Here is a 23,283-nt window from a genome sequence, read left to right on the forward strand (position 1 = left end):
TGTGGCCAGCAGGAGCAGGGAGGTGATCGTGCCCCTGTACTCGGCACGGGTGAGGCTGAACTGTGTTCAGTTTTGGGCCCCTCACTACAAGAAGGACATGGAGGTGATGGAGCGTGTCCAGAGGAGGGCAACGAAGCTGGTGAAGGGCCTGGAGCACAAGTCTTGTGAGGAGCGGCTGAGGGAACTGGGGTTGTTTAGCCTGGAGGAGGCTGAGGGGAGACCTCATCGCGCTCTACAACTACCGGAAAGGAGGTTGTAGCGAGGTGGGTGTTGGTCTCTTCTGCCAAGTAACAAGCGATAGGACGAGAGGAAATGGCCTCAAGTTGCGCCAAGAGAGGTTTAGATTGGACATTAGGAGAAATATCTTTACTGAAAGAGTGGTTAGGCCTTGGAACAGGCTGCCCAGGGAAGTGGTTGAGTCCCCATCCCTGGAGGTATTTAAAAGATATGTAGATGAGGCCCTTAGGGACATGGTGTAGTGGGCATGGTGGTGTTGGGTTGACAGTTGGACTCGATGATCTTAGAGGTCTTTTCCAACCTTAATGATTCTATGATTCTAAATAAATAGTTCATTCATTCTCAGTATTTTTTTACAGCACATAAATAATTACTTTATCTAATGAAATGCAATGGTTTATTAATCTATATTGACTGACTGTTCTGTATTGCCATGATAGTGTTGTTGAGGAAATACAAACACTTTTTTTCCATGTTCTGTATCTCAGTTTTCATTTCATAGAGCTGTAAATTTTTTCTGAGAGACATACACCAAAACCATCCACTTTCTACAGGGGAACTCCTGATGAACTCATCAGGAAAGGAGAAATTTTCGTTGCTGAAATAGAAGAAAAACTGAAGAGTTTTGCAAAAATCTGAGAACGTGATAACAAGCTGTTTAATCACAGACAAATTCATTGGTAATTGCAAAGTAAATAATTTAGTAAAAGGATATGAAAGCAAACAAAGGAGTTTGGGTCACTTAAGGAAAACAGGTGGATTTCCCTTTCTTTCACACGTGCTCTGGCTCCTCCTTCCTCTGCCTACGTTCCTCTGCGTGCTGCTTCAGGCATTCTGACTACTTGCGTTCATTCCTCGCTCTGAAACTTTGCTTCTGAATGTTCACCCCATCAGAAACACTGGCCAACACATCTTGCTGCCAGCAGTGCCACGTGCTAGCTCCATCCTCTCCTTTGGTACGTCACGTCCTCAGGAAGCAGAGAGCAACGGGAAAGAGCAGGCTGTGATCAACGGATGTATCAGAGGCTGATCCACCACACCCAGTACGTATGGAGAATAATCTACACTCTCATCTGCAGCGTTGGCTCATTCTTCGCAGTGAGGTATCTTTAGCTGGTCATGAATACCTTTGTAAGAAGATGCAGCTTGGAACTTTCAAATAGCAAGAAAAAATATCACATATGTAAAACAATATTCAATAGTTTGCAGTGCAAGACATTGATAACAGAAGTCTTGCTCTTTAAATCATTTAAAAGTGAGATTAGATTTTAAGTGTGTATTAATTATCTGCTTTGGCAATCCTAATTGTGTATGTAAAACTAGGCATGGAACGAAGAGTTTGAAATTTCACATAGCAGAGAATCTACAATATCATACTTTTAAATCTCTCATGGATAAAAATACTTGTTTTATGTTTTGTGTGATGCAGTATTAAAGCAAGGTGAGACAGTTCATATAGTCATCGTATGAAGAATAACCAAATACAGTATTTCTGATAATTTTCCATTGACAGAGTATGAGACTTATTTTTTAATTTCTGTGTATTTTAGAAGCTATTTCTTATATTGAACTCTTCAGTTTACTATTAATATATTCTTTTCAAAAAACTTGCCTGTAAAATTTGTTTAAAATTAATATTTAACCCAAATATTCTAAATTTATTTAAAATCATGCCCTACAGTGTTTTTTTTCTAGCTGCAATTTATCCATTTTAATGAGATGGGGGTTAATGTATTTATTATCAATTAATGAACATTCACTTGAATTACTTCGCAGCACTCTGTGTTCTGGTACTTGCATTCACAGTTGCTTATAAATATTTCCTTTCTGCTAGATAACTGCTTTGGCAGCAATTCTGATTTTTCAGAAAGAAATACAGAAGTGCTTGGAAAACACCCTCTAAATAGTAGGACTTCAAAACTACAGCATACTCTTTCACCACTTCTACTTGATCAAGACCAAAGCTTTAGTAAATGAAAGAGTTTTATTTACTTGTCAAAAGTTGTTTGTGGTTTTTTTTTCCTATTCACATTCTGTGCTCCTCTGAGAATGAATTTGTATTTGTTATGGAAAAGAAAAAATGGTCATACTGTAGAGCAGTGCAATTGTGCAGAAAAGGAAAGAAAAACATCAAAGGACATATATATTTATCAGTCTAGACTTCCTCATATATAGGTGCTCAAGACTGCCAAGGCTGTTTCAGTTTGTGCTCTAGGCTAGTCTTCAATCAACCTAGAGGCAGTTTAAGGCAAGAGGCTCAACATACTGTGGCAAAGTTATTTCACAGTTATTACTTAATAAACTACATGATTACAGAGTATTATTTTCTTTAGCTGACTTGTATTTTTGCTGTTATAGTTTCAATCCAGGATAAAAAATGTTGTTTAATTAAAAACTGCCATAAAGCAATTCTAGCTTAGCTCTTTAGTTACTGGACAGGAATCGGGGAATTGACGGATTAATGATAGCTAGACTATGGCTATAGTATTTAAAACAGATATACTGCTGGGATCTTATATCTGGCTTGTGTGGGATCACAGACTTTTGAGTCTATGCATCTGTTGGTATTTTAGTAAGAGTTCACTGCTTCACCAACTTGCAGAATTCAGGATAAACAGCTAAGGTCAGTACTTGTAAGCCAGGAAGGATTCACAACTACTTCTGTTTTCCAGCACTTAAATTTTATCATACTTGAACTACACCCTCTCTCTTAGCTAGAGCATCCAATCCTGCTTTAAAGCAAATCATACGTTCTGTGACACTTACAGTATCTTGAATCTGATACTGTAGGATGGCAGCTGTTCTCTCTCATTTAAGCAACTGTTCACTTGGAGATACTAAGCAGCTTCCATCTGGCTGGAATTGGCCACTAGAAACCCAGTTTAAATAAGGATTTAAAAAAAGCTGTCCATAAAAGGCCACTTGAATTCCAAGCCTTCAGGAGCATCAGGAGCATCTGTGAAAAAGTCATCTACCAATCCACAAAAGCATTTTGAAACCAGACTTGTTAAGGAAACTCTAGAACATGTAACATAGATGAGTGGACAGAACCAGGTTCAAGCACACATAATTAAAAATTTGCTTGATTTCAGAGGACTGGTAATGCTGTCTAGGGATCAGTTACTAAAAGTCAGCATTGCGCTCTCCGTGTGACACGAATTCTGCTCAGTTCAGGATTCCAGTGTTCTGTGCAGTCTGGGAAAGACAGAGGTAAAAAGAGAGATCTGAAAGGGACTTTGATACAGTCTGAAACAGAAATTTAAGATTAATCTTTCCAGAACATTGAAAACCCAACAGCCATAAAGGTCAGAAATTATCATAGAATCATAGAATCATTAAGGTTGGAAAGACCTCTAAGATCATCGTGTCTGTTTAAGCTGCCTTGTCTCAATGACGACAGTTTTCATGGACAAGTAATACAGAATGTGTTTCGAAGTTTCTGCATCTTTTCTTACGGAGCTATTGAAAATCCTCAGTATTGTTGACAAAGTGACCAAAGCAGCAGGAAGGGAGGTAAATACTCAAATGTCCAAAATAAAATCTCATCTATCATGGCCGCAGTCAAGTGGCAATTCTGTCAAGCTGGTATCAAGAGGAACAGGTAACATGAGCTGTACATACAGGTGCAGCTCCCACTCGTTTTGTTTCTTGTGGTCAGGTTAGATGGCATTCGCAGGCTGTTTTGGTTCCCTTAGTTGGAAGGGCAATACAAGAAAGAGCATTCACGATGTAAGGACCAATCCAGAGCAGTACTGTGGACTTTGTTATGAAGGATAGCAGGCTAAATTATTGCACAGCTTCCTCCCATCTCTGAGTTTGCTCTTGTTTGCACCAACCAGCAGAAAATGTACCTGTTGCCAAATCCGGTAGCCCAAGAGAAGCAAGGCTGCTGCAGCTCCATGTCCCCAGGTCCAACCCATAGCGCACCTACGCATGTATTCCCAGTAAGCACGTGCATGCACGCAAGACGTGTATACAGTACATAGATACACACACACAGAGCATCACAGACAGAAAGCAGCACTCACGGAAATAAGAACAGGACCAATGGCCTCCTCCCCTTCGCCTTCCCAGCTGATCAGAATGAAGGCCCATCAGTGGGAAATACAGCATTCCCACAACGCCCATCCCTCCCGTGGCTGGGCTTGGAGACTCGGCCTGTCCAGCAGCTGCCCCGGGACCTCCGCTCTCCCTGCTGCTGCCACCTGCCCAGCCCTGCTCCAGCAGTTGCTGCAAGCCCCCCGCCCTTGCACACACCCACCTGCCCACCCCACCACGCTATGGATCCCTCCAGTAACTGGCCTTAGACAACCAAGTCCACCTCGTAACTGGCCCTTGGATCCTCTTGTCTCCAGCTGCTTCCCTCATAGAGAGATGGACAAAGACCCACACACAGCCCAACCTCTCTGTCGACGCCTCCCTCCCACTTCATGGAAACCAGGCTCCTTCTGCCCTCGGATGGAGGTTAAAAGGGACTTTTAGAACAGATCCCCATAGCTTCTCAGGGCTTCTGAAGTACCAACAGTTTGGGGGAAAAAAAAAAAAAAAAAAAGAAAAGAATCATACAGATTCCATGAACATACTTCAGGAATGTATTTAATTACAAAGCGGTTTTGATAATCTATCTAGAACATTATGCCCTTAAAAAAATTCGGAAGACTTTCCCTTCCTAGAAAATGCAGTAATTTTTCTCATTTGTTGTGCGCTGTGAAGCAATATTAACCAAATAGTCCATTTGCTGGAACAGTCATTAAACTACAGAACTTCTTCAGCACACACGCAAATGAAAGCCTGGGGCTTCACATCAACGGCCACTGTATGTAACGTGAAGCACTGTGCTGCACCCTGGCCTTTGTGCATTTTATACCACAGCTAACCTTTGTTACCCAAGATCACTTCTGCTTAACTTGTCTCAGGTTTGATCTAAAGGACATAGCTGGTATTATTACAATGTCTATTACCTCTTGCCCAAATAGACACAGTTCTCAGGTTTTCTGAACAGTATCAACTTCTACAAGATAAAGAGACAAGATTTAAGTATTTTAAGGTACTTTTATTTAATAAATAACTTCAGTAATAGCACTGTAAAAAGTGAACATCTGTTAAAATAAAAAGGCACTTAAAACAAGAATATGACTATGATGCAGTTTGAATGGTCAAAGGCAAATATACATGGCACATGTCAAGAATGATGTGTGACTCACGTCACATGACAAACTACGCAATCTTAGCTACAGGGTAAAGGCAAATTTACAGCTAAGACTGCCGAAAAAAAAAGCTTGTGTTGATACAAAAATATTACAAAAAGAATGGCAACGAAATACGTTAAAAAGATTAGAAGGGTGACAAAGCACCAGGCTTTAAACCAAGGAAACATTACAGAATAAAGACACAGTATGACGTAAGGCCCTTATGTGTTTTGAGGATGTCTTGGTAAGGTACTTCATGATACTGCCACCCAGGGCTTGAATTTACAAAGAAAAACTAAGCAAGTTACCAGTCAGCAGCTTTTTCATTAATGGCACGTGTTTTAAAGCTATTTTTTCCTTCTTAACATTCTTCTCAAACCCTTTCATTTTAACCATAACCTGGCAATAAGCAACTTAAAAATTAAAAATAAGTATGCCCACACTTTTCAGTCTTTTACACTGCTCACTTCCAACTTACTCAACTTACCATATACTTAATCATGTCTAGCAAGTAGAAGACCAATTAACCACCAGCTCCATGCTACATGAGTTTAATTATATCTGCAAACTCAAGCCCTGATTTCCCTGTAAAGCTAAAAAGTTTAATACTAAATGGCTAGGCAGAGCCCTCGTGCTGATTGCTTTAACCATTTCCCTCCCAGTCATGCCATAGCAGTATCGCACCCTGCAGAAGACCTGGATTCACAGCACAGGAGTGGAAAAGGTCAAAAAGGCACCATGTGACCTTAGCTGACTAGGCTACAGTCTCAAGTTTTTTTGTCAGACCCCTGGCACTGATTACTTTTATTTGCAAAAAAAAAAAAAAAAAAATTACATATGGTACATTTTCAAAACCTGCACAGGAAAACAAACCTATATGTAATGAATTAGTAAAATCACTGCAGTTTGCCCTAAATCTATCTTATTGTGACTACAAAAATTGCTATGCTGCATACAGTGTCGTGAAGTTATACAAGCAGTGTTCATTTTCCCTCATATTTAGGATTGACCACAGTTGTCACTGCACTCTTGTAAATAGGATTTTCACCCTAGAAAAAGAAAAATATTTAAATTAACATTTAAAGAGATGAAAAAAGCACTGTGTTTGCGAGAAATGTAAAAATTAGCCTAAGAAATTAGCTTAAGAAATTACCCATTAATGTTTTGTTTGTACACACAAACAGCTTAAGTCAAACTAGTTTTCCCTCTAGCAACTTGAACAAAGGCATGCTCAGCTAGTAAAGCAAAGGGTTAGGGCACGGTCCTGTTCAGTTTACACCACAGATTTCCTTCAAAGCTGCTGAACCTCGTATGGTCATCTCAGGGCTGAGCCATCAACTCAGGGGCCTGCAGCCCGTGATGTTTTTTAAAGAACAGAATTGTAAACAACATTGTTTGAAACCATGACTGACCACAGACCACACTGTGCTATAATAAACATTTAAATAGCTTATCTTGTATTATAATTTAATTCTAGAAACAAGGTGGAAAGGCTTGTACTATTTTGATAATACACATTCAATATATATATTGACCATTTAGTACTTGTCACACTCATTTTATTCCTGCAGGTCCCCCCAACCCCCATATGCGCAAAATGCACACTTAAAACTAAGAAACTTCTGTACTGGTGCAAATGCTGTAATAAAAACATTATTTCTACTGATATGAGAAATGCCTACAGAACAACCGCTTACATCTCTCTTGCTGAGATTTGAAAACCTCTAAATTAAGCTTATTTTAAGCTTCCTTTGTTCCCAGGTTTCCTTTTATCTCAGTAAATCTTACTCCATTTGCACACTAAGATGAACAGCTTGAACTCAATATTAATAGATAAATCTTAGTAGAAGAAAGGGCTGGGACTCTACTGATACAGCCTGGATCTGCAGTGCTGTGCTCTTACCACAACCTGAACTTCAACCTAAATAAATGCTGTTTACCAGTATTCAGCTCTTCTGTGCATATACAAATAATTCCCGAGGAAATTCAGTACAGTGCAGATGACAGCCTGAGTGCAGTTCTGGCCAGAACCATATCTGGCCTTCATCAGAAGTAAGGGAATCTCTCTCCCTTTGAAGTTCCCCTCAATCTGAGATGGCCTATATAACCATATTAATTCAATTCTATGCTACCAAATTACACAGAGTTTAAAACATTTCAGGTTAAAACAGTTTTTCCTACAGTCAGTTAAAGGAAATCCTCCCCCTAGACACACAAACACCAGGTGTGTCTGTTTTTTCAGGGTCATAATCCTGGAAAATCAACCGGGAATACCACAGGATGTGCCAAAAGGTGACAAAGCAAGCAGTAAAGTTTATAATGCAGAGAAAGTCTGTAAGCTTAATAGGCTCTATCATATACAGACCAGAAGGTATTGTACAGCTTTTCAACAGCAAGGCATTACATAATACTTGTTATACTGTGTTTGTAACCTTCAATATTTTACAAAACAGACTACCCTCAGCACGTACAGGAAGGTATATGTTTACATTTTCTTGTTTGTAAAAGAGATAAACTACTATCAGATAGTGTAGGAATCAGTCTAAAGGTTAGGACTAAAACTTGGGAATTTGCAGGGTGCTGCTCACACAATTAATTTGAATTTGGAATCAGGTTTAAAATGCAATTTGCATAATAAGATTGTAAATTTTTTACTATAATGCTTTTTCGAGAGAAATCAGAATTTGAAATTTACATGCTCTTTATTTAGCATAAGCCCTATTTACAAATAAATTGAAACGCTGTACTGTCTTCCCTTGTACTTGCATTTTAAGATCCCAAGAACTCTCAGAAGCACACAGTGGGAATTAGGTCACTGAATGAGGCACTTAACTAGGTGAGTGTCATGTCAGTTGAGTGTCTCAATTCCCATTACAAATAATGGAGATTTAGTCAACACACAGAGAACTACTCAGCTTAACCCAACTTACATTTGATCAGCTAAATGGCTCTTGAGGCTCTACTGCCTACAACTGCAACATAGGCGCCCGATGGATTTGCAAGTCCTTCCCTGGTATCTGCTGTTAGACAGGCAGCCACAGCCCTGGCCTTCCCAGCCATACTCTACCACCATGTCCCAGCCCTGGCTTGGCGAGGTCTTCTACAGATAGCTTATCATTAAAACTAACATGGAAGTAGCAAATAGATGTCCACTAGTCCAACACGACTCTCACTGCGCTTAGGGCCCCTCACAACTGGCGCATGGTATGGACTTTCAGAGATTAGCAGCATTCCAGATTTTTAACTGGCCACTACAACATGGTATTCCAAACTTGCTGTCTTGGACAAATACCACTGTTTTTAAATAAACCCATTTTCTTTATGTCACTGCAGAGAATACACTGGTTTAAGCACACAAAGTTGGGGAAAACACTTTTGCCACATGCCCCTATAAATGAAAACACCATGCACACTTCAACCAAAATAAAAATGAACAAACAATAACTATATACAAGAGCGAATGAAATACATTAAAATAAAGATGGAGGTATTTTTAAAAAGTACCTTCAGCAGAGAATAAAGAGCTATGCTCTTGCCACAGTATTCATTTTCAGCTAGACTGGGCTGTTCAGAGGATAACAGTTCAGTCTAGTGTTGCTTAAAGATGAACCTATTATATAGGACATTTGATTAACCTTCTTACTCCTTTTTTCTCCATGGACTTAACTGTTTCAACAGTCACTTAAATTACCTTTATAGTGGGTTTAAGTCCTAAGTCTCTGCAAGAAACTGCACTCTAGAATATTTAAACTCATCCACATACATTGTTCAAGAGCCGGTTCTTACTATTTTCAGCTCTCATTAATATCCATCACCATTTTACAGTAATATAAACCGTACAGTAAAATAAAGGCATCTGTCAACCTGTAAATACAGCAATCGCATCAGAGGATGAAGCAAAGGCCAAGGTTAAGGGCAAACCAGATGACAGAGGGCGTCATCTACCATGACTGGAAGACTAGAGGAAAGCAGCTAGCCTGCTGTTAAGTAAATACTCTCTTAATGGCACAAATCTAAACCAGACAGGCAGTGAAGACAGTAAGGCCCGACAGCGGTGAAAGGACACTGACACAGTAGCTATGCTGCAGGCCAAGGACAAATTGAACTCGGTCCAGCCTAGCTGGCTTGAGCATCAACTGCAAGGATCCTGTGGCAACAAGTCATTCACAACATCACGGACCAGGACTGGTGAAGTACTCGGGCACCGGGGCCGTGACAAGCTTCGTGGTGCTGTTCACTCACCGCAGTAACCAAGCCACGTGTGCGTATGACCGCTGGGGAAGAGGGGAAAGGGTCGCACAAACTACACGCAGCTTATTTTATTGTATACGTATACACCTGGAGGGAACCTACTGCAGTGTAATTTTCTTGTAATGGGATTTCAGATTACTTTCTTGCCTTGCCAAGGCAACTCTTTCTTCACCTAAACGAAAGGTTACTTCAACAAACTAAAACCACCAGAAAATCTTAGTTATAGGGGAAAGGAGGGTTTTCTTCTTTTACTTTCTTTGGGTCACCTATTCTGCCAATACTGACCTCCTTTTCGGTGGCCAATAAAGCTAAACCTACCTCCCTCTCTCCCCAAAGTTCTGATATTTCTATGAACATCAAAAAGGATAAAGTCATGTTTAAAAAAACCACACTCATACTTCTAATCTTCGCAGTGAGTGAAACAAAAGGCCAGAAGTCAATCCCTCCATTTACACAAGAGGAAAGCTTTCTGCAAGAAGTATGTTTTGAGGAGAAATGGCAGCACTGAGGACATTACATCCTGAAAGAGTCATGGGGTAGAGAACAAGAGCACAGAATGGAAGTTACACACCGTATGGTTTGTTAGATGCTTGTCCTGCATGCAACAGAAAGTACACAATTAAGTGAATAGCAGAAGAGAAGGTAACAGAGGCTTAACCAGATGGATTATGTGAAGTGTTAGAAAGGAACAAGAACTCCATTTCCTCCCCAGAATAATCACCTCTGAGAAGAAAAATGGAAGTGAATATGGGCGGTGTGACAGGCAAAATGAACAGTTTTACAATCAATTTTGGACACACTGCAAAGTGAAATGATTGCAAAGACAAAAGGAAAGTGTATTTCATCAAGGAAGGGCTCAGAATGCTAGACAAAGTATTTGAAATTGTTGTCACAGTGAGGACAGATAAGAGCTTAAATACTCTTAATTTCTGCTTTCTCCTGTCATTTTTCCTTTACAAAAGCTTTTGAGCGCAACACTGAAAGGGAGACAGCAGACAATAAAATCAGACATACAGATCCTTCCACCGGCTCCTGAAAAAAGCCCATGGATATTTCAAGGGATGTGCTGCCTTCCCAACTTCTTCATTCCCCTCCCTCTAATCTGATCTCTATACTTCTTATCTCTCAACGCTCTTCTGACATCCATTCCCCATCTCCTCCTCTCTTTCTCACTCCTTCACCAGAGCTGGGGATCCCAGGGAAGGAGAACACCTAAAGCATTCAAAAAAGTGCAACCTCAAAGTCTACAGAAGATATCCATCACTTCTGGTTTACTGACTTGCTCTTCTGGATTCTGCTGTTTCTGAAGTCAGCATTTCCAAACAGAAATGAGGTATTCAGGCAGAGTTTAGGAGGGACTAAGAAAACGGGGGAAAATGCATCTGGAGGGGACAAGAACATTTCCTTCTCTCTTATTAATGTTTTTTTCTATGGAGACCGCCAAGCTGGCTGGGCTACAAGGTCTGTGATATTGACAGTTTCTATTGAAACAGGGATGGAAAAAATAAGATGCATATTTAATTATCAAGTCAGTAGAGTATATGCATTTCCCACTTTAAATCCTAGTTCTATACTAGGTTAATAAGCCAAAACAGTGGAGGGGGGGAGGGGAAAAAATCTCTAAGGGTACTCTGAATGTTCCCAGAGTTATTCTAATAAAAACAGTGATATTTATAGGCTAGGATATCTGAGGAATACCTAAACTAGCTTTGCAAACATATCAACTTTAAGCAAACTGACTGCCGATTTGAGGAAACAGAAGACAAACGCTCCCCTGAACACTGTGTCTCTCCACAATCCAAAGAGCTTCTTCAATTCTAACAGCTGTTCTATTGTATATCCACATATTTATGCTCCCTATCCCCCCCCACCCCAGAAAAAAAAATCACTTGTAAAATAGTTTAAGCCAGTACTGGTGGTATTAGTAAGTAAGCAATCTTGCTGTCAAAACAAGTTAAAATTTTTCAAGCTGCATTCTTTAAAACCCCAGAATCAAAGCAGCAGTAGATAAACTGAGCAAGACACAAACTGTGATTAACTGACTGTGACACACAGTGAGTTTGAAGTGACATGCACAGGAAAAAAAAAGCAAGAAAATGAAAGAAGATACAAACTGAGACTTAGAGACCAGCTTTACGTCCATAGTTTGGATTCTTGAAATTGTTAATAGGGCTCTTGTATATTGGATTTTCTTGCTGAAGTAAAAGAAATGGTCAATGTCGAATAATTCAACAGGAAAAAAAGAAAAGTAACATTCTCAACTATCACTGAGAAGATCATATGTAAAGAAAAGTGTTAGTAATATTTTTCCAGCATAGAATTAATTTTCTTAAGTAAAAACAAAAGACTTGGTAGGAGATTTTTAAAAATTATTCTCTCATCAAGCATAGGTCGGTGTTGACTTCTACAGAAATGTAGCAAACGGTTTTTGATTAGCAGATTCCTAAAATTTCCCAGAGGCAGCAACTCTGTAGCCTACGTAAGCCTAGACCATAGGCTTGGTTTTCTTGCATAATTGTCCGTTGACAATTGGTTAGAAGTTTTCAACAAACCATGATTTTGTGACCAGTTATTGAAATCTCCCAACTAAACCTGCATGAGTATTTACAAGATCTTTTTCATACACGTAAAATTTTCTTCTTCATTTTATACAAAAGTGACTCTCATCTTCTAATAAACACTTTAATAATATGTTGCAAAGTGTGGTAGAACTGCAAAGCTGAACTATTCTGTCACCATCATGTTTTCTCTCTGAAATTTTATTTCAACTGAAGTTACTACTCACTTTGCTAACTCAAGAGGTACTTTTTTTTTTTTTTTTTTTACACTAGTGGTAACACGTAACATGTTTTAAAGTCAGCTTAAAATAAGGATATTTCTGTTCCTTCATAGGCCAAACGGCAGGAATACAATCTGAAACATTTAAGGCATGTGAACAAAAACCTTCTGTTCTTCCTCAACTACTGTGGCTTTTATACAGTTAAAAGCCTCTTGACTTACCGTATCCCACTTGGCATTCATCTTCTCCTTTTCAAATTTAGCAAATTCTCTTCTGTCATGAATGATCATTAGTAGTTTCCAAATCAATAATAATGCAAGTCCAATAAGAACAATTCCAGCAACCACACCAGCTACAATGGGAATGATGTCAGGGCCGCTGGGGCATTCTAGGGAACAAAGCAAGGCAAGCATAATCTTACAAAATGGTAAAGGTAATGCATGTCCAGATGCTTTTAAAATTTCATTTTGTACTGAAGCCAGGATTTTGAATATCAGAGATATGCCAACACTATGTTCCTTTCAAATAATCGAAGTTTTGGAATGTGTACATCCTGTAACATTCCAGCTTATTTTTATCCTTCTAATTTGTGTTTAATTTTGGCAATAGAAGAATTCATGTTCTGATGATAAAGTCTACACACCGCTAACCCCTTAAGCTGTTCATCTAAAGTGTTAGAGTAAAATAGCTAGCAATTGTATTTTAAACATGCAAGAGCTCCAAGTCAAGGTGGTGCTGGAGGGATAAACCAGCTAGAGTACAAATGCAGATTAGCAAAACAGTCCCCACGTATTCTATCAACAGCATTACAGAAAAAGGGTGTTCATTTTATCTCAGATGGCTACTACTGTTAGTAGCTAATATATAGAGATAAGTAATAATTTTGCTTCCGAGACAGATTTTTTTTTTTTTAGGATATTTCCTCATCTTGGGAACTGATCTCTGCTAAAATAAAATTTTTAAAAAAAGGCACACCATCTTTGGATAAAAGTATCACGTACTTTCAAAATAAGTGAATTATGTGTTTGAAAAGAGTAATGCAAAATGATCTGAGGTGACTGACATAGAAATAATAATCCTCCAAAATAAAACTCAACTCTTCTATTAATAGAAGAGTCTCAATAATCACAAACTGAACAAGGGCTTTTGCAGAGCTCAGTGCACGGGCTGAAGGAGTCAGAAGCAAATAAATGCAACTCCTGTGCTGTCAAGAGGAGCACTGCTTCCCCCCCAAACAGCAGACTCCTCATCTTGGTAGCTGCCTCTGCAGGAGTGAGGGAAGTGGGAAGGGACACGGCGAGAATTCCTTGGGAACCAGTAAGGAACAAGTGTCTGCTCCACCAAATACAGCTCTACTGAACAGAGCTTGTTCCTTCAGCACTCCTATGGCACAAAATTAAGATGCCTCCCGGTGCATGAAGGCTTGATTCAGCTCTTAACTAAGGCAACAGAAGTTTATCCATTAAGAAAAGGTCAGAATCCAAAAGAGTAGGGCATGTGTTGACTTGTCCTAAAAGAAGACAGGGCTCAAGGTCCTCCTCTATACTTTGGACTACATTTTTAGAGAATTTAAAACATCTGAATAAAAGTGGTATTTATTTCTAAGAGCCACTAACCACTGATCTGTATTAAGTGATGATTACCCAAATGATCAATTCTGAAAATTCCTTGAGTAGAATACAGCACTACATCTTTCAACACACAAGTAAGGCATGTATTTTGTATCAGGCTTATAAAAATCAGGGGACTACACACTGCTAATGCGCAAAACCAGAATTTTTGCACTGTTAGATGTAACATCCAGTGATTCAAACTAAAAATACCTTTGGTAAATAAATGGTAAATTACTGATCTAGCTATAGAATTGTTCTCCCTTTTTTTGTATCAGAAGATTGAACAAAATCGAGAATGGTTGACTACTTAGGATTAACTAAGCAAAAGGCTTTTCAGATCTATTCTTTAAGGTACCTCAGTTAAGTAAAAGCAAAGGCTCCCAGCATGAAATAATCTAAGCAGTTTGCAGCTCAGTAAACAATTTCGTGTTGTTGTTTTTTTGTGTAAGACTGGTGCCATGTTATTAAGAAAAGGAAAAGAAAACAAAATCCCACAGACACTATTGTTTCTAACGTGTAGCAAAAGCCCGGTCAAAAAAAACCTATCAAAATTTAGATATGTAGGACTTGCTATAGGACAGGTAAAACCAGCCTGCAAAGTATGTCAAATGGAAACATGAAATGCTTTAACAAATATACATATCTGATTGACTTTTTGCTTTTAAAAAAACAAAACCTGTTTCTGTCAGCCTAAAGGTTTGAAAAAACTAGATCTAGAGAGACTTACATTTTTCTAAAGCCACTCAAGTTCCAGACATCCACAACTCTCACTCGGGGAATAGGTACCTATTTCCGAAGGCACCTAACTCACACAAATCAACCAGAGCTACTTTGTAGTATACAACAACTGCATGAATCAACAACAAAGATGAAGGGAGAGTAGGTAACATCATGTTCATACCTGGGGTCTCTACCACGTGGACATTGGCTTCACCATTTGAATTGACAGAATATGTGAAGTAGAACCAGCAGTCATCAACATCCTTCTCTTTGCAATGAGACAATGGATCGGGCTGTCCGGGCTGCGGCAATTTGTCTCGACTTTCTACCCGTGTCATGTTGAAATGCATACATTCCTGAGAACATGTTTCTTTCTTTTCTCCCTTATCAAAAGCTCTACACTGAACACAGTCCCTGTGGAAGTACAAATCAGAAGCAATGCTTTTTAGTACGTTCATGAAAGATTTCTAGCTTTTAATCTAAAGAAATGTGAAGGAAAAAATGTGGAAAAAAACCCCAACAAAACCAACCTTTTTGCCATAAAGGCCAGGAAAAAATAAAGCAAGACATAGCTTTCTACCAGCCAGAACATTTATGTACCTTGTGATTAACAAAAGCCCCCTTTAATAAATTCCTCTTTCTCTGGATGACCCACAAGCTTCAAGGACAGGGAGGGAAGAAAAAAAAAAAACATTACCTAAATCTCTAAATTGAAATAAGGCTAAAACTTTTTTAACACCTCCATGGAAAACGAATACTCTCAGAGAAGGCAGTGTAGGAACAGAATATTTACAGTGAAACAGTATCTGAGAGACAGACAGGTTAAAAAGAACAAACTGAGTGACAAGCTTTACAGTAGGATATCATTCTGAATAACTCACTGATAAAAGCAGACTGAGCAGGATTTTTATACTAGAAAGACTGCACTGAGAGAAAACCTTAAAGTCAGCTGCACAAAGCCAGAAATCTGCCCAGCCACTAATCATAAACTTATTTCAAACTTTCCATGCAGAAAGTGCTTGGTTTCCAAAAACCTGGATTTCCGAAGGCAGGGATGCAAATTTCATTGGCCCACACAAAGCTAGGTTTAGTTTTCGACTGTCAGGATAGTTTGACGACTTCTATAGTGTTTCAGAATAAAAGTTTTAAGCAAAAAGCTTAACTAAAATTTTGACTATTCTGGAAATTGCACAGTATATGTATACTTTTGTCACATTAATTTCAAAAGGTCGAGATGATGGGACTTTACAGCCTGTCACATTACAGACCTATGTTCTCTCCAGCTCTGCAGAAGGTTGGCTATCGATAATCATACACAAAATAGGGGAAAGCTGTAACTTGCCCAAGTCAATCTGAATGGTTAAACTGATTTAACATAATGCACACGTTTCTGTGCCTAACAAAAAATGGCAGGGAAAGAATTTAAGAAATAATTAACCTACCTGGAAGCAATCAAAATACCGTATTAATAATATTTTATTCGTAATTATTGATTCTCACCCAACAACTTTTACTGTCTAAAGAGATGATATGATACGGTGTCCCTACATTTCACGGTAGAATAAAGCACAGTATCAAACACCTCATTTTAAAAATTCTGCACATGTAAATATCACAAACTGAAATGCATAGAAGCTTGGACTTGGTTTTCTAGGTACTTACTTGTGCTCTGCACAGACACCGAGGCAAGTCTGACACATTTCACATGTGGGGCCTTGGAATTTGGGATCTGTACAATTACAGGTCCCACATTCGCAGGTTCCTCTTCCATTGCAAACCTGTCCATTAGTTGCCATACATGGAAGAGTATCCAAAGAACAATCGCATGCGCTGCCAGTGAAGTTGGGGAAACACTCACACACTCTGCATTTGCAGATACCATTTCCTGTGCATTGAAAAGATATTTCAGTGAAATGAAGTCTAACATAAAACATAAAATTTGTGACAGTAAGAAATAAATGTTCACCATCTCAGGATAGATACAGGAAAAGAAAACCCTGGTGTAGAGGTAATGAAGACACTAATGAATTAAAAGCTACAAAATAAACTTTAGCTCCTTGAAAAACTACTTACAGGAGTTTCTCCCATTTTCCCATTCTCCTACATTTGGATTTCCTTTCATGAACAAAGTAACAAAACTAGGGAAAGCTGATCAAGAACAGTATAATGTAATGGCCGTATCTCCTGGGTGAAGAACATTACAGCACTGCTTCAGTTCATGATTTTATATGTATATAGATGCATTGATCACTACTGTCTTTGTATCTATCATTATATAAATTTATAAAGCAACACCTAAAAAGATGAGGAATGCACCAACTTAGACTTCACAACACAGGAAAGTGAAACACCTTTGGCTCCCTAGAACACCACCATTCAGCTGCTGTACTTCTGACCTCATCCACCCAACCAAACTTTATGCTCCTTACACTCCCTACACAGGAAACAAGATACCTGTATCTCCGGAAGGGTGATGTGGATGAAATGGAATGGAATGGAAAGATCTTTGGTTACACCCCTCCTTCTCCATTGATAATAAGGTGTTTAGGTCAATACTTATCCGTCACCATACATTTTGGAACACCACCACCATTGCTCCTATCCTTTGTGGAGCTGGTGAGCAATAGGTGTATTCTGAGCAAATCAGACAGATGAGGTATTCTCATAATTCAGTTAAAGCTTAATGCCTTCTCTGCTTTATTTTTGTATCACGGTCAAAATTGGGGCAGTAGTTACACTCCTACCAGGTACTTCCAAGTGCAAAGCAGCCTAGGGAAGTTATAGGACAAAAATACATGCAGCAAAGTAATTTAGACACTGGCTGCTAGAGGATTTTCTAAATTGCTTTTGATTTTGGGAATTGACTGCCATCAGAGTCTGTTTCAAGCACTTAAGGTGTTTTTCTGGATCTTGCACATTCTAATCTTCACTTACCTTTCAGAATAGTCTTAAGAGAGCATCTCATCGGTATCTCGTCAAACACCGAGTCAAACACTCACTATTACAAGTAAGCTGAGGTCATTATCTTTTTTTATTGACACAGTGGTTACACTGAGCCAGTATAACATTATAATCTCAGGCCAGCTGTCTCAGCATTCTTTACTATAATACCTGAGCGTAATTCTGTAATAAACAGCAGAAGTCAAGCTCACTTTACACCCTTCTCGGAGCTGTGATTCAAGGAAGGTGAAATGTGTATTAACACACTATATGTTCACAATCACAGATAGCTGTTCTACTAATAGACATTTTCAATCACTAGATCTGTGGATATTCTCATCTCTGTTATCAAATGGCTATGATCTATAAGCTAAGTATCAGTACTCTATAGGGTAGAGTTGACAGACTTGTAAACTGCTGGCCAGTTTTGCCTGCAGAAAACTCTGAAGTAGTTTCTCACCTCCACAAATCAAACCATTTGATCGATCACAGTTGAAGTTATCACATTCACAATATTTGCCAGAATACACTTCGTTGGTGTTTTCTCTTTTCTTGCATACACATTGTCCACAAATGCATTCTCCATTATTACTGCATATTTCTGTACTGTTCTCCCTCCTGCAGTAAGCATCCATATCCTCACTATTTACTTCGTCTGTACTACATTCACATAGTCTTCCAATACGTCCTTCATTACATCTGCAAGGTAAAAACATGACTGAAAATATAAACTTAATTAAAAGTCATACAATAAAAAGACTGCAAAAATAGCACAAAGAACAGGAGTAAAAGTGACTATTCTCTAATATCTCAAGGGATATTCCGAGTTAAACTTCAAATGAGATTTCCAGCAGACATATATGTAGCCATTCTTGAAGCCACTGGAGCAAACTGGACTAAGCTGCTCCTATGCTGATTACTCGTTCCAGGTGAGAAACTATGTGTCACCACCTCTAACTAAATTGACACATAACCACTATTAATCCCTCTCTCATGTGACAGAACAATAATTATTTTTAAGTGACAGTGACTGTTCACTGTAGCTGCTGTCATCTTTCAATGAAAAGATTTCCCATGAACAGTAATTAGGCAGGAGAGTAGATGATCTTCAGAGCTGCTGAGCCAAGATCTTCGGGGATCAGCACTTCTCATTGTCAAGGTTAAAATATCGATGAACAAATGGAGGTTGTTCTTGTTCCCAGCAGTGACTGACGAACTGTTGTGGGGCGTCAATCAGAAACAATGCTTCCATCAGGAAACTGCTACTGTTGCAAAAGCAAAAGGCTGTTCTTACCCAAGGTTCTGTTCCCCGCTGTGTGAGATCATGTGGACACCAGTGACAGCGATACCAAGTTTAGTAAGTCTTTCTACACAAAGATGTGAAAAACCTGCTTTCCTTATTTACAGGGAACATCAAAAATTGACTGCAAAATGGAGCAATGTATCCAGCATTTATGGCCCAAAGTGGCTTATTCCTCAACTTACAGAATACTAAGCAGTTAGGGGGCCAGACCTCAGTCTTTCTAACACCCTGTTAACTACCACCAACAAATTCACCAGACAGATGTTAGTCAGTTCTATGCCAGAAGTTCTCTAAGACTGAACTCAGTATCTTTTGCTTTATTTTTAATAATGGTCACATATTAAACCATGAGGAACGAGACTTACAAATTTTATTTCAGTTACAATTCATTGAGCAGGAACCAATATTGTTTTCCAAAGTCCTGGATCTTGTTTTCCTAGAGAAGTACTTAAATTCATTCTGCTCTTACCGTTCTCATCTCAAGTGTTTCCAAGAAGAAAAAGTTTTCATTTTTGCTGTAGATTTCTTGGAGGGGGGAAAAAAAAAAAAGGCTCAAACCTTGACTTCCTAGGTTGATCTTCAACCAGTCTCCACTGAAACTCTTAAGCTTTTGCTCTGCTTTCATTGTGTGTCATTCATTGTGTGTAATTCCAGAAAATCCAGTATCATTTTACTTAATTTTTAAATATGTAATAAGGAATACATGTCTAATCTAATCCCTGTGATGGGCAATAATGGACATTTCAAAGGCATATGTACACAAAAAAAGTTATATATAGTCTGAAAGATTTATAGATCTATGCAATTAGAAGAAACATTGTAATAAGACCCCAAAAGGTTCAAAATAAAGTAAGGAGAAGAGATTGGAGATGTCATCCAAAATAAAAGATGGTTTTTTTAATGACTTTTTACTCTTCCTATAGCTTTCCTGCTATGAAACAATTGGTGCCAATCTGGGTAGGAGCTCCTACCTAAAAACTAGGAAGCCTTCGAATTTCTCAAAATCAGCAGACGTCTCATTAGAAGGATATAAGTAGATCAGTATGAATAGTTGCAAAAATATCACAGATTAATCCCATTCATTTTGTTCCATAAATCCATAATTTTGCCATATTACATGGACCTTGAAATTAAATGAAGAAACAAAAAAAGCAGTAAGACCTATACCATTTAAAGGACTGGCTCAAGGTCAAGTTTGAATTCTGACTTGTACAATAGTGCCAATCTAATGATCAATACCATGAATTCCAGTATATGGACTATTTGCAGAGATAAGACAGCATGTCAAAATGTCCTAAAAGAAATAGGTCTGTAACAGTAATTAGTAAAACCAAATAAACCCTAATTAAGGAAACAAAGGTCTTGCTCATATTTCGCTTTTGCAAAAATAAATAAAATGTCTATTTATTTACCTGCATGCACCACATTCAAATGTTCCATTTCCTTCGTGGCAGGCTGGACTATTAGGTTCTCCTTCACTTTGACACTGGCATTCACAGATGAACTGGAGATTAATTTCCACTTCTTCAGTGAATCCCAGCGGTTTAATTTTAATTGTTTCATTTTGTCCTTTCTTTGGACATTCATTAGCTGTTACATTAATCTCAAATTTAACCTGCAAAGAAAAATAAATGGAGTGTGCATTACTAAAAGGAGTTTTGTCTGTACTATTAAAAACCCCCTAAGTGCTGGACATTTTAAATGAATTTTATATTTGAGTAGCAACACATGTACTGCAAGTTACCTCATCTCCGATTGAAATGTTAGAACATTTCCTTCCATCTTCTTGTGTGTCATTCACTCCATTCTTGCAGAAAGACTTGTAACTGATTGTCACTCCTTTTGGTAGCTTACTGTTTTCCAGGATAACCTCTGAAGAAAGGGACTAAACCAATAGTTATTAGCTAACTTTGAATTGAGTCACATAAGCATTTTTCTAAAAAAAAAAAAAAAAAGACGTTATACAACTATGCACAGTCTAAGCACCAATCCCATGGGCACACTGGAATTATGTAAATTCCAACGGGCTGAGAAACACCAGCCCAGGGCTGCCCACAGTCATGCCGTGGTGACCCCTTCTCACGGCTGAACCCTGTTACGCAGGGTCAGGCAGATCTCTACAGACGTTGGAGACACTTGTTTGCCCCATGTACTCCAAAGGAGAAATGGGGCTCACTTATACAACACAGCTATGAAGAAAATATTTTGGGGTCAAACCCAGGAGTCCCCGAGGTTGATGGAGACATTTTCTTTGGGGTCAAGAGGTTGCAAAATGGCCCTTTTCGCTCCCACATGGAAGGAAGGCAAGAACTGAAAATGCTGAAGAAAGAGTGTGGTTTTTGGTTGTGGATTTTATTTTTTAAAACGGAAAACATGGATGATAACTTTTCCTTAGTAATGTTGTTTTAAGTGGCTTTAAGAATGTATATTTCTAGTCATCTAACCTCTTATTGCCATAGTGTCTGAATGTCTAATGTGGTTTTACTGCAATGGTGATATAGTTTTGTATACTCACATCCTATTTTGTAGAAAAAAATAAAATCGACCTTGGAATATCTGCCTGAAAAACTCATAACAACTTAGAAGCAAGAAAAATTAATACAACCCAAATAAAATCTGAACTTACATTGTATGCATCAATGATCAGCTGAATCACATTGCTGGAGTTTGAAGACAACGTTCCCACCGCTGATTTTGGTATCAGATTTTTCAATTCCTTTCAATATTTACAAGAGTAAAAGGAAAATTACAGTCTTACTAACAAAGTATAATTTGTACTATAAATATATAGTATATATTTATACCGTGATATAATGCTTTAGTGGATTAACTAGTCAAGATCAAGTACTTCAAAAGACAAGGCTACAGTGTTGCCAGTGATCTTCACGATTTTTGAGGTTATGCATAGCACTACTAATATAAACAAATATCCAGCCTTTTCTTCTCCTTTGCATTTTCATGTTAAATTTGGTAGTAGAATACTAAGACCTTCTCCTGTACAAGTTGACCACATATAATATATCTTCAAGATCTTAAAGAAGAACCACACTTCTAGTGCGTTAAAGATAGGCAAATAAAAGATGATTTCCAATGAAAAAGAAAAAGCTTACAATTTGAATATAGTTTAAAAAACCAACCAAACACACACCAAAACCCAAAAACCACCTTGTTAGGTTAAAACGAGGAAAAATATGCATCTCCTTTACACAGTCATTTCCTATTTCACAATCACATCCAGCAGTTTAGTTAATTTTAAGGATCAGGAATATAAACAGTCCACAAAGGACAAAATATGTTCTTTCATAAGCGTGTCTCTTGATTCAGTGTCCACACGCCCCTCAGCTATTTTGCTGTAAACATGTCCATAAAAATTAGCACTGCAAATACTTTCTTCACTCCCCCTAAAGAGGGGCAAGGAGGAGGAGCACCTTCTCCCTGGAAATTACACACCCACTCAGTATCAATTTGAACAAGTAAAAAAGGCTTAATAATAAAAATGTGAGTAGCAAAATATTGCTTCCACAATCACTTACTTCCATAATTATTTTAATTTCAAATCAAGCAATTTTAATGACTTCAGAGCAAATCTGAGTCAGTCTTAGTGCCTGAGGGAAAAAAAAATACAGAGACCAGAAATGTGTGTTATTTATCTTTACCTTATAAACTGCCTGAAACTCTTCAGTAACGGCAAAGATTGTCTGAATATTGTTCTCACTAAGCTTCTGTACCAGATGAGCAATAGAGGGATAATCCTATAAAAATCAAGCACAAAATGCAATTCAAATTTGGGACACATTGCCAGAAAACAATCAGAAAGACTTTGACATCATAAATACAATTCACCTTTAGAAACATACGTGAGACTTCTAACTAGCCAGTTTATGTCACAGTTTGAAAGCAAAACAACCTCTGAAAACAAACATGCACTGAAAAGATTCCGTGTATGCCCCATGAAGATAGGTGTTTTTTCACAATACCGCTACCGTATTCCCTGCCACTTAAAGTCTCCAGGTTAAATCCCTAATCTCAATGTTCTCAGAAAATTACCTTCAATAGTTTTCCATATGACTTATCTCAATGAAAACCACTACCTTTTGCACTGTTTCATATAAAAAAGATGAAATAAAACTGAATTAATTTTAGGTTTTCATTGAACAATACTCACTTAACTTTAGGAATATATGAACACACAAAGTTGTAAAGCTTTACCCCATCCAGTAAATGTTTTTCTTTTCACCTTTTGTCTGATCT

General features: G+C 38.3%; 1 protein-coding gene across 3 annotated transcripts in view; it reads right to left on the reverse strand.

Moving 5' to 3' along the window:
- Positions 1 to 972: 972 nt before the first annotated feature.
- Positions 973 to 23,283, reverse strand: part of ITGB1 (integrin subunit beta 1) — a 48,387-nt gene continuing 26,076 nt past the window's right edge. For 2 of the 3 annotated variants that reach the window (XM_075144047.1, XM_075144045.1), the window contains exons 8-16: positions 22,689 to 22,784; positions 21,659 to 21,748; positions 20,777 to 20,917; positions 20,445 to 20,647; positions 18,190 to 18,428; positions 16,452 to 16,674; positions 14,971 to 15,203; positions 12,678 to 12,844; positions 5,276 to 6,475 (exon numbers count right to left, since the gene is read on the reverse strand). In XM_075144047.1, coding sequence (XP_075000148.1) covers positions 6,410 to 6,475; positions 12,678 to 12,844; positions 14,971 to 15,203; positions 16,452 to 16,674; positions 18,190 to 18,428; positions 20,445 to 20,647; positions 20,777 to 20,917; positions 21,659 to 21,748; positions 22,689 to 22,784 — 1,458 coding nt within the window. In that variant the 3' untranslated portion in view covers positions 5,276 to 6,409. Of the gene's footprint in view, positions 1,390 to 5,275; positions 6,476 to 12,677; positions 12,845 to 14,970; positions 15,204 to 16,451; positions 16,675 to 18,189; positions 18,429 to 20,444; positions 20,648 to 20,776; positions 20,918 to 21,658; positions 21,749 to 22,688; positions 22,785 to 23,283 lie in introns of those variants that run through there. The other variant, XM_075144046.1, reaches the window with a different exon arrangement.

Source organism: Calonectris borealis, chromosome 2, assembly GCF_964195595.1.
Source record: "Calonectris borealis chromosome 2, bCalBor7.hap1.2, whole genome shotgun sequence".
Classification (NCBI taxonomy): Eukaryota; Metazoa; Chordata; class Aves; order Procellariiformes; family Procellariidae; genus Calonectris; species Calonectris borealis.